Raw genomic sequence first — 12,029 nt, forward strand, 5'->3', positions numbered from 1 at the left:
GGGTTTCAAGGCGCTTTGAAACCATCTGGTCCACAGTCAGGTATTCCAGGGTGAATGGAGCTGATGCAGCCGAAGCGTGCATGACAAAGGGGGGAGATAGACCTACCACAGAAGCGTGACAAGACTTTAGACCCTGAGTGCGCTTCATGCTTCGCATGTAGATCAGGATTTTGGATGGGCCGAGTCCTCGATCTCGTACGAGGAGTCATTCATGATGTGATCAGTTACTGTGTTCTGTGTTGTTGTGGTTGATGGCCTCTTGCGGATACGGCACCAAGATCAACAGTAACTACGTTACTAAATGAGGTGAACAACGCCCGAGCAATTCACCGTATTATACACACATCTATCAAAACTGAGAGAAAGAATTGAAAATAAGGAGGTCCAAAAGTTGGGCCGGATACCTGGCATGAAGCGGGCAGCAGTGAGCTCATGGGCTCGGCCAAAGACGCAAGCATGTGGGAACCACTTAGAACACTAGTTTTATTCATCCTTCAGCTCGCAAAAGCTCTCTTCGACGCGAGATGGTCCGCCTTGTCCTGTCTTCTAGTTCGCCTTCTTCTATCTTGCCAAGTTCAGCTCGCTATGTTGGTGTATCGCTAGCCGGGTCAAGGGAGAACCACAACTTTTATCTTTCAAATTACAAAACATGATAGCTGTCGCAATCTAATTAGACCAACAAAATCAATGCTGCAGAAACCACTGTGTCATTTGATGCTGGCAGCCTGAGCTGCCTCCATCCCCCCGGTGTGGTTTTGTATTTTTAGCCATAGATACATGTTGTGTTACTCGATGGGGCATCCGCTATGGGACAAACAATACGCTGTTTAGGGTTAGGGTTAGGGTCTTAGTCGAACAGTACATGTATGATTCATATTTGGGCGAAGGTGTATCATGGCCGAAGAAAATGGTCACTCGGCTCATCATAGAACAAGGTCTCAAAAAGGCTATCGAAGACACTTGTATGGCTGTCGAGGCCACGACCGCCCAGAGTCCCGAACGAGCCACTATGATGATCCACCTTGGTGACCGTCTCAACACGCGACATACATTCCGCGGGGACCCAAGTGACTTCGAGGAAGCCTCTAGCTACTGGCCTTCAGCGATGGAGTTTGAAAACGCCCCGATCAGGATCCGTCTCATTGCCGCAGATCAATGTTTGCCAGCCGTGAATCTCCTCGAAGATTTGAAGAGGGTATATCAGATCGCTCATGCGGGAGGTGTGCCTCTGAGGGTGTGTGTAACCAAGAGCTATGGAACACCGGTTAACCTAACAGTGAGGTGGGCTGGGGTGCCAAGCTTTCCCAAGAGGCTATTTCTGAGCGAGAAAACGGACTAGAATCCTTTGAAGCACTTGAAAATGCTTGAATGGCTTTGGGATGCTATCGCTTGTCCAGTCCTCGAAGATGTGAGCTTCCTTTGAACCACGCTCACAGAGAAATGGCCTCGGATTTGGTGGGTTCCAACCGGACAGTCAGGAGGGAATGTGACAGTGCTTGGAGTGGAGTCCTGCAAGAGCGTCCATCAGCTTATGCAGTAACGATGGTAACTCTTTTCAACTTGATTCTCGCTATTTCCACCACCATAAGTGATCCTTCAAGCCCCATGAGGACAGTTACCACACAAAGGAGGCGTTCTCTCGAAAAGGGAACCAAAAAAGGAGCCAGCAAGTTTAAAGGGCAAGCAAAAAAGACATACAACAGCGGGGATTCGCTGGTCGTCACCGACCCAACTACTAATCCGCCCCTCACTGGCTTATCTATGGGAGAGCGGACGGGATCCCGAGTTCTCCAGTGGGTATGGTCGTATGTGAAAGGTTTGCCGTGCTAGCAAGGCTATGAGCTGAGTTCTCGCACTGAATCTCATCACCTGTCAGCTTCCTTAATACTAGACTATCAACAATCTACGGACACTTACCCGCCTTTATACCGCCTTATTTAGTAGTTTCCAGCTCGGTTTTGACCTGGTAACTAATTAAATCGGCCAGTTCTGACCTTGGATGCTGGACTCGGGGGGTATTCTGGATCAGCCAGAACAGTGCAGAAGAGAAAACTATTTCGTCATGACCGTCTTCTCTCTTTCATGTTCTAAGTCACAGAGGTTACATACGAACCTCTAGCCAAAATTCAGCTGTCCATGAGCTAGAGGCGGAGCTATTTGAGATTATCGATTGCCACGCAACATTTATTCTCAGTCTCGACCGCGGGCCACGCACCCAAGACGAGAAACTGCATTTGACTGGCGAGGCAAAATGGATCAGCTTTGCCTCTGAAATCCGATTGGCCAATTGTTGAGTCATGAGACCAGGGTACGATAAATCTAGACCGTCACTGAACCATGCGATATGCACACCTGAGGGATCGAGTTAAATATCAGCCTTTCTCCGATATCCATGTCTGCGAGCGAGAGGATCTTTTCGTCTCCCATGTAAAAGATATGGTCTCCATGGCCGTCACATATGGAGCGGCAGTCTAGGCGACACCTCTCGTATTCATGGCCTGACAGACAAATAAGCAGCCCACTACCCAGACTCTAATACTGTCACACTGCATCAACAGACTTGATAACAAACCAGCAATCATCCAGTTCTAGTTAATTGAAGGAGTCGGTTTGAGACACGGCTCGTGATAAGGTCATTGATCTGATCATGAAACGGCAAAGAAGGTGAGGCTATCGCCAGAGGGCTTTTAAGTGGATGAGATAAAAGAAGCCAAGGTTAGCTCGCTTACTATGATACACGTCATATTTGTATATATCTTATCAGCACGTGACTAAAGTGATAGGTGCTCATTTCAAGACCCATGGATGGAATGAGTCTTAGCCAACCTGGCAATTATCTCCCATGAAATTTAAGTCTTGCAAGTAATGACGCTACAAAGCAGAGATTTAGATAAGACCACTGTGATCAAAACGCCCTTTCCTCATTAATAAGACATCAACTTACTCTTCCTAACACGCAGCAGCAGCAAGGCTTCGAGCAAGTGAAAGAATGAGCGAGACGAAACACGCAAGACTATCTAATATCTCCTCAACAGGCAGGAAAATTAATTCCTGGGAATAAAAGAAATTAAATAAGAAAGATATTCTAAGAAAAGTTCATAGTTTAGATCTGTTGTATCTCATCATTCAAGTTACCTGTCAGTCACGAGTTACCTACCCTGAACTTTTGTTTTGATTTTTTTCCTCGACCCCCCACGGACCTGAAACCGCATGCTCCCACGAACCAATCCTTCCCCTTCCTTTGAATCAACGCTAACCGTGGCTGAGAAAATTGTGGGCCCTGCTTATTTTTATCTCGGTCTTGGGCATCATCTCAAGGTCCACTAATAACAGCGTGGAGGAGCACGCGTTTCTCGTGTTGTTTACTCGCTCTTTCACCCTTTGGCTTCGTTCGCCTTGCAATCGCTCCTAGACCGCAATGAAACAATCTCAAGTAAACCCAAGTAAAGAGAAGAGACCTCGGACCAATGTCAAACAATCCAAATTTGGCTGTTTCACCTGCAAGTAAGCATATCATCCACGGCTACGACCAGAAGCAGGCTAATAGGCTCGACATAGGAAACGGCGTGTCAAGTGCGATGAATCAAAGCCATCCTGTCTACGCTGCTTGTCATATAACCTTTCCTGCCTCGGATATCCACGTGGGGCACCCTCTGGACCCTGGCTCGACAAGTCTTCTTCCGCCGTCATTCGTTCTCAGAACCGCTTTACTCATCATCCGAACCATCCCTGGAATCGATACTCTCACCTTGCCTGCACCGTATTTCGCCAAGGGCCTCGTCGAGCCAAGAGTGAGCTTGAAGCGGAATTATGGAGTCGCACCATACCTCAGCTGATCCATTCGATTCCATTCGTGCGAGCTGCCGCTGCTGCATTTGGTGCCTCGTACGAGCAGCATACACTTAGGCCTAGTCGCACAAACTCAGGGCTGGAAGCTGTCCAGGTGTACTGTCAAGCCTTGCGACTAATACAGGTTGAAGTTTCTAACCTTCGGTATGGGTCTCTGCCCTCCACCGTTGCCTGTCTCCTCATGGCTTTTACCGAGGTTTTACAACAGCGTAGTGACAAAGCCTACTTGCACCTCCGAGGGGCTGCTGCGTTGATGGTTGGCCATGGGAATGGAAGCTCAACTGCCGTTGCTCACGACGAAGGAGTGTCGACGCTGTTTGAGAAGCTCGACCTTCATACCGCAACATACGTCCTCACTCGCTCCCCAGACCTACCATCATTGCACCTGGCGACACCACACTCGATGCCAACATCGCCCGATCGGACGCTATACAGGATACTGCATGCTTGCTATCATTTTATCTCGACAGCGCGACAGTACAAATATATCAACTCGTCACTAGTACCCTCCAACATACTCATTGAGCAAGGAAGACATCTCGGGAACTTGCAACAGTGGCTGTCGTGTCACCAGCTCGACCCTTCGCGTCTAGGTGCTGATCCCCAGAACGAACAGCTCATCATCCTTCGCGCTCAGTCTCTTGCTGGGTTGATACATTGCGCCACAGTTCTTCAACCACATGAAACATCATATGACAGCTATGATCGGGAGTTCAAGGAGATTCTCAAGCTGGCGGAGGCACTTTTTGGCATGCAACCCGAGGTCGTGAATTCCCCAGGGTATTCTGGTGACCTGCCCCATTTCGCTCCTGAAATGGGGATCATCCAGCCGCTCTTTCTGACGGCTTTGAAGTACAGGCATCCTTTCTGGCGGCGTAAGGCTCTAGACTTGCTTCAGAAAAGTGGAAGGGAGGGTCCATGGTGTGGCGCAATCGAGGCCGCGGTGCTCAAGGTTGTTATCGAGGCCGAAGAAGCAACCCCCAACAACCTACAGGGCATGAATGAGCCTGACCAAGCCGTCGTCTACCAGCCAAGCGGCGTTCCTGAAAACCAGAGGGTCCATCTTTGTTGGATAGTTGGATATGTGGCTCGCCAACAGGATAATAGGGTTGGAATGGGCGTCGGCCCAGGAACTCGAGCTAATTTTGCAAAGGTCCAATTGTGTATGTGTCTCGATCTAGACGGCATTCTAGGTGACGAAAACAGAGGGCCTTGTACGGAGTTTTGGCAGGATTGGGAAAACTGGTATACCTGGTTAGAGACAGTTCAATTGTTTGAATAGATGACGTCCCGGGCTGCTTAGACACAGACAATATTGTGATTTTAGACATCTGGGCTCAGTAAGCTGACCTGACCCAGTGTCTGCAAACAATGTCCCACACTTTGCTTATCAGCAAATCCCTGGAAGGGAGCCACACTTGTTTAAGCTGATGTGGGCCATCTCGGTCTTCTCAGGGGCGGCTAAATAATCCCTGCAACCTTGGAGGATGCGACTGGGAAAAGCGAGGGACACGGACTCGGCCGAGTATATTTAAAAGCGACCTTCCTTCACAAGACAATACGCGGAAGCCATCGAAACATCCACACTCCATGATTTGACAGCCTACCAACTATGCTTTCAACACGTGTTGTTCCAACTCTTCTCACTGTCTTGGCTGGCATGTGCCTCACGGCAGACGCTCGTCAATGCCCACCTCTCGGCCCCGTCTTACCTCCCCCAAAGCGGCCCAGTCAACACCCTGCTGTCAAAGCCGCCATCGAGGGCATTATTAATTCTCTCGAAGCTCAAACCGCAGGTTTCAACTACTCTGGGGTCTCTGTTGGAGTTCGGTCTATTTACGAGGACACACCCTTCTTGGACTTCCACCATACTCCCCCCAGTCCGGCCTCTAAGCGTGGGACAAAAGAAGTTGATGCCAGCACGGTGTATCGCCTTGGAAGTGTATCAAAGCTTTTTACGGTGCTGGCTGCACTGAAACTGGCTGAAGATGGCGTGCTAAGTTTGGACGACCCTGTTGGGCGGTGGATTCCAGAGCTTTCAGGACGTGACGGCGATCCTGAGTCTGAGGATGAGCTTGATCGGATCGAATGGCAGGATGTGACTGTGGAAGATGTCGCAGCACATCTCTCGGGCATTGGGGGAGATAGTAGGTTACCTTTTCATCATCACCGTCTTTGGATCGTCTAACGGAAAACAGTGACTGGTGATCTGGCCAGCTTTGATGCCGACTGGGAGGCTCTTGGTCTTCCAAAGGCTTCTCCAGAAACAAAGACCCGGGCATGCTCAGGCAATGGAGGGATTCGCCCATGCACTCGCGAAGGTACGTTTGCTATTCACTCAATACCCTGTTGAAAACCTTGACTAACAGATAAAGACCTGCTGGAGGCATTTCAGCATAGACGCCCATCGGTGTACCCTCCAGGTCAAGTACCTGTGTATTCCAATGCAGGTACGAGCATTGTCGGCCTTGTTGTGGAGGCGGCCTCAAACAAGACATTCGAGGCATCGCTCCGCAATTTGGTCCTGGAACCTTTGGCTCTGTGGGACACAAGTGTCGGGACTGTGCCCGAAAAATCTGACCGAATGTTCATTCCCGCCGGAAGCACTGATTGGGATATGGATTTGGGAATTTTTGCACCGTAAGTTTGCCTTTGCATATCCTGGCCGTGACCATTAACATAATGCTAGTGCGGGCGGAATGAACTCCAACACCAAAGATTTACTCTCTTTCATGACTGGTATCCTGAAAAACTCGGCTCTTTTCCCATCCTCAACACGTCGCTGGCTCAAGCCGGCTTCCTTCCTTTCAGCCTGGAGCAGTGCTGTTGGTGCCCCTTGGGAGATCTACCGTGTCGATAACTTGACAAGCGATGGCCGGATCATTGACCTATACACCAAAGGCGGATCCCTTACCAGCTATTATTCTGCATTGGCAGTTGTGCCGGATCTGGGCTTTGTCATCTCGGTTCTCGCTGCTGGGCCTGAAGTCATTGGCCTTTGGCCATCGTTGGCAAGTCTCCAGGCAATGGAGGTTTTGATCCCCGCATTGGACCTTGCAGCCAAGGATGAAGCCAAAAAGAGATTCGCGGGGACTTATACAGACAAGAAGAGCGGTTCACGTCTCACGTTGTCTCTGGATGACGGTCCGGGCCTGGCGCTGAGCGACTGGGTTGTGCGAGACTTCGAGGTGTTGCCTAACCTCGGTCGTTACAACCCCGTAACCATGAACGCTACCACTGGGTCCAACTTGACAAGCATCAGGATGTTTCCGACGGGTATCGAAAACGCCCGTCGGTCAGCATGGAGAGCTACCTTCCCCGCCTTCACAGAGGAAGAAGCCAAGGTGATTGATGGAAGCACATCTATTCGGGATGCTTCGTGCGTCACCTGGCGTATGGTGGATCGGTTGATCTATAATGACCTTTCAATAGATCACTTCGAGTTCCAGTTTGGGGAGGATGGAGAGGCTGCGATGAGTATCAAGTGCAAGGGTTTTGATGTCGAACTGACGAGGGACTCGGATGGTTCTCAAGATTACGAGATATAAGCAAGGCTGCGTTTTAATCTATATCGTTACTTGATAAAGAAGGCAAATATGATCTTGCAGAAGGATTAGTTGTACGCTATTTGCCGGGCTGATTCGCCAGCCTCGAAGAGCTACCCCGAAGTGGAAGCTTTAGTTAGTGATAGGATTCATCAAAGATGGTGAAATTACTCATATTTGCACACGCCTTCCCTCATATTCCTTGTGTTGATGTCACCGCAAGATCTCAAACAGATAAGACTCAATGCCCCAGTCCTCACACCCTGGTTTCGAAGTCACCAACGACGACTTGAGCCTGACCAAGTTGCTCTGTCGCTCAACAAACAGTATCAGTCGGTGTGGCTCAGTTGGTTAGAGCGTTGGTCTCATAGCATGACTTGGCCCAAGGTCAGGGACATCCAAAGGTCGAGAGTTCGAGCCTCTCCACCGACAGCTCTTTTTGTCTTTCGGGAGAATCTTTTTGCCACCCAGAGAAAGTAACCAATGGACTACGGGCAGCATGGAGATTGTTTTTTGCTGTATTGTTTTACCATCTAGAAGACATGACTATCCCCGTTGTCAACCCAGAGGCTTCGAAAGACTTTTTGGAGGAGACGTGAAAGGCAGAGAGGTAGCTGGCTGGCAGTGTTAGAAGTCATCCAAGATCATGCCATTGAGAGAGGCCTTAAAAACTAACTATCTCTAGACTAGGCCCAGCACACACGATTCTCCTCAATTGGCCTGGTGGTCATGAGTTGAAAAGTGAGGAAAGTGGTGATTCATCAAAACACGACGTCACAACCCCGGCGGAGCCGCTCGCTAAAAACCAAACGGGCAGCGCGCATTACAACCCCTCGACAGAACCAATATGAACTACGGCAGTTTCCACGATTTTGCAAGGGTTCTCAAGGTTGTTCGGCGGGTCAGGGTTGTATCGCCGAGAACATGGCATGGTCGTTTGGCCCTCATCCATGCTGTGCTGCCGTTTCTTCTGCGAAAGTCAAGGAAACCATTCTCGTGCATCTGCTCGGTTCTCCAGCTCTCGTGGAGCCATCCATCATTGAACCAATAGATGCTTGGATCGTGACAAGCCAATTCTTGCACAGAGTCGTCGGACCGGCGAAGCAAAGCGGAGACCCCGCATATATCCCTGCCATGGCGACGATCATGGACAAACACAGCATTGCTAAAGGGTAAATAATTCGCTCTGCGAACAAAACCCCAGCTTCGGGTCTTTTCTCGGTCATAAGATTTCCTGGGGGTGGCTGGTCCCTTCCGACGATCGCGGGGAACAAGGCCACTAAGCTCACGATTGTTCAATGGTGGAAGCAGTGTCACGTCGAAACCGTTGGTCAAAGAAGATTCTGTGGGTGGGCCTTTGAACAAAGAATCCATGTGAGCTCATTACTTATCGGTCCGGGGTAAGACCGTCCGTAGGTCGACAGCGGAGACTCCGCATTTGAGGGTCTAATATCGTGATGTCGTCAATGACCATGATACCACTATTCGGCTTCACATGAACGGAAGCAGAAGTATATAAGGATAGAAGAGGTTATTCAGAGTTGTCTTGCTTGTCAGCACATCCTCACCACTTTGCAACGCTCTGAGGATGCATCTCAAGAACCTCATCATCTCAGCAACAGCCCTTGCCGGGTCCTGCTTTGCCCAGAGCAAGGCAGGTGTCGAAGATCTCGACAAGGCCGGCAACGATCTCTTTGAGAAGGACCTCTCCAAGTGTCCCGGATACAAGGCCGTCAAGCATTGGCAGACAAAGGATGGCTTTTACGCCGACCTTGCCCTCGCTGGGCCGGCTTGCAACGTTTTCGGGACTGACCTCCCCAAGCTGAAGCTTGAGGTCGAGTACCAGACCAGCGAGAGACTTCATGTCAAGATCTTGGACACAAACAACACTGTGTACCAAGTTCCAGACAGCGTGTTCCCGCGTCCAGGCTATGGGCAGTGGTGTTCTCCCAAGAACTCCAAGCTCAAGTTCGCCTTCAAGGCCGATCCCTTTTCTTTCACAGTATCTCGGTCCGACACTGGTGAAGTGCTCTTTGACACCAGCGGCAACAAACTGGTCTTTGAGAACCAATACGTCTACCTCAAGACGTATCTTCCCCCGAGCCCTCATCTGTACGGCTTGGGCGAACATAGCGATCCGTTCATGCTGAACACTACCAACTACACCAGGACCATCTACACACGAGATTCCTATGGAGTTCCTCAAGGCCAGAACCTCTACGGTGCCCATCCGATCTACTTTGACCACAGAGACAAGGGAACTCATGGCGTCTTCTTGCTCAACTCCAACGGCATGGATATCTATATCGACAAGAAAGCTGGCAAGCAGTACCTTGAGTACAACATCATCGGCGGTGTTCTCGACTTTTACTTCATTGCCGGTCCTTCTCCAAAGGACGTAGCGAGGCAGTATGCCGAGATCACTCAACTCCCGTTAATGACGCCGTACTGGGGACTCGGATTCCACCAATGCCGATACGGCTACAGAGATGTCTACGAAGTTGCTGCTGTCGTTGCCAACTATTCTTCACAAAACATTCCCCTCGAAACAATGTGGACTGATATCGACTATATGGACCGTCGACGCATCTTTACCATTGACCCAGAGAGATTCCCGGCTCATCTGTACAAGGATCTCGTCGACACAATCCACGCAAGAGACCAGCACTACATCGTCATGGTTGATCCTGCCGTTTACTACAAGGAGTCCAACCCTGCACTTGATGCGGGCCTCGAGTACGATACCTTTATCAAGGAGCCGAACGGCTCTGACTATAAGGGCGTTGTCTGGGCTGGCCCAAGTTACTTCCCCGACTGGTTCCACCCTGACTCTCAGAAGTACTGGACTGAGCAGTTTGCCGAGTTCTTTGACGGAACCAATGGTCCGGATATTGATGCTCTGTGGATCGACATGAACGAACCTGCAAACTTCTACAACAGACCCTATCCTGGCAACAATACGACACCTGAGAAGTTTGCTGAGGTTGATGGCGATCCTCCCAAGCCCCCTCCCGTTCGAGATGGTCCCGATGCGCCTATTCCTGGATTCCCCGACAGTCTTCAGCCAAACTTTGCTTCTGGCGGCAACAAGAGGGAAATTGCATCTGTCAAGCACACTAGCCTCCGCCCTCGCTCCAACCGTAACCATGGTGCCGGCAACTGGCGTTCTTCCATTCGCCAATGGGGCCAGAACCGTCTCGGCCGCCCAGGTTCCAAGTGGCAGCACGGCAAGCGAACAGGCTCAGGCTGTGGACCTGACGAGTGCAAGGGTCTTCCCAACCGCGAGCTCATCAGGCCGCCGTACATGATCCAGAACGGTGCTGGACCTACTCTTGCTGACAGCACGACTGATACGGATCTTGTCCAGAGCGGCGGCTATGTTCAGTACGATACTCACAACCTCTATGGAGCCATGATGTCGACCCATTCGCACAATGCCATGCGGGCTAGACGCCCTGATAAGCGCGCTCTTGTCATTACGCGAAGCACCTTTGCCGGCTCCGGAAAGGACGTGTCGCATTGGCTTGGAGGTGAGACTGTTCTTTATAGATTACACGAAAGCATGCTAACGCGGATGATCTGTAGACAACATTTCGGGTTGGCTCTGGTACCGTCACTCCATCAGCCAGATCCTCCAGTTTGCCTCTCTCTATCAGGTCCCCGTCGTTGGACCAGATGTCTGCGGCTTTGGAGGCAACGTTACTGAAACTCTCTGTGCTCGGTAAGGCCATTCACTACTTGCGCTACAAGCAGTCTCTAACATCTGCTCAACAGATGGGCCGCCCTTGGTTCCTTTTACACCTTCTTCCGAAACCACAACGAGATTTCGGCCAACTCGCAAGAGTTCTACCGTTGGCCCAAGGTGGCAGAAGCTGCCCGCAAAGGAATCGCCATCCGATATCAGCTTCGTAAGTTGTAGACACTGTATCCCACGGAACATTGCTGACAAGAGCCAAGTCGACTACATCTACACCGCCATCTACAAGCAGAACCAGACTGGCACACCAACCCTGAACCCTCTATTCTTCAACTACCCCAACGACCCCAACACGTATCCCATCGATCTGCAGTTCTTCTACGGCGATGGCATCCTCGTCAGCCCCGTCACCGAAGAGAACAGCACTAGCGTCAACTTCTATCTCCCCGATGACATCTTTTACGAATGGGGTACCGGAAAGCCTGTCCGCGGACGCGGTGAATATGTTGATGCCGAGGTTGATGTCACTGACATTACAATTCACTACAAGGGTGGCATCATCTACCCCCAGCGAGTGGAGAGCGCCAACACCACCACCGCCCTCCGCAAGAAGGGTTTCAACATCGTGATTGCTCCCGGCCTTGATGGCTCTGCCAAGGGATCACTGTACCTCGACGACGGCGAGTCACTCATCCAGGACGCCGTTTCCGAGATCGACTTCAAGTATGCCAAGGGCAAGTTTAGCATGACGGGTTCATTTGGCTACGATGTCGGCGTAAATATCGAGACCATCACTATTCTTGGAGTGGACCGCAAGCCCTATGGAGGCGATGCAGAATATGACAGCAAGAATAAGAAGCTGGTCTTGTACGTGGACGTGCCTCTGACAGGCAAGTATGAGAAGAAGATTTTGTAAATAAGGGAAAACTTGCACCTCT

At 50.5% G+C, this 12,029-nt stretch overlaps 2 protein-coding genes across 2 annotated transcripts; both read left to right on the forward strand.

The window, feature by feature from the left end:
- Positions 1-4,030: 4,030 nt before the first annotated feature.
- Positions 4,031-7,397, forward strand: NCS54_00910400 (Zn(2)-C6 fungal-type domain-containing protein; the record flags this gene model as incomplete). The annotated part of the gene is made up of 5 exons (XM_053154459.1): positions 4,031-5,012; positions 5,634-5,996; positions 6,048-6,170; positions 6,225-6,489; positions 6,539-7,397. The coding sequence occupies 5 exons, from the start codon at positions 4,031-4,033 to the stop codon at positions 7,395-7,397; spliced, it is 2,592 nt and encodes an 863-aa protein (XP_053010434.1).
- Positions 7,398-8,982: 1,585 nt separating this feature from the next.
- NCS54_00910500 (Glycoside hydrolase family 31) lies at positions 8,983-12,007 on the forward strand (the record flags this gene model as incomplete). Its single annotated transcript, XM_053154460.1, has 4 exons — positions 8,983-10,924; positions 10,980-11,115; positions 11,169-11,302; positions 11,352-12,007. The coding sequence occupies 4 exons, from the start codon at positions 8,983-8,985 to the stop codon at positions 12,005-12,007; spliced, it is 2,868 nt and encodes a 955-aa protein (XP_053010435.1).
- Between the last annotated feature and the right edge of the window lie 22 nt (positions 12,008-12,029).

Source organism: Fusarium falciforme, chromosome 7 (assembly GCF_026873545.1).
Source record: "Fusarium falciforme chromosome 7, complete sequence".
Classification (NCBI taxonomy): domain Eukaryota; kingdom Fungi; phylum Ascomycota; class Sordariomycetes; order Hypocreales; family Nectriaceae; genus Fusarium; species Fusarium falciforme.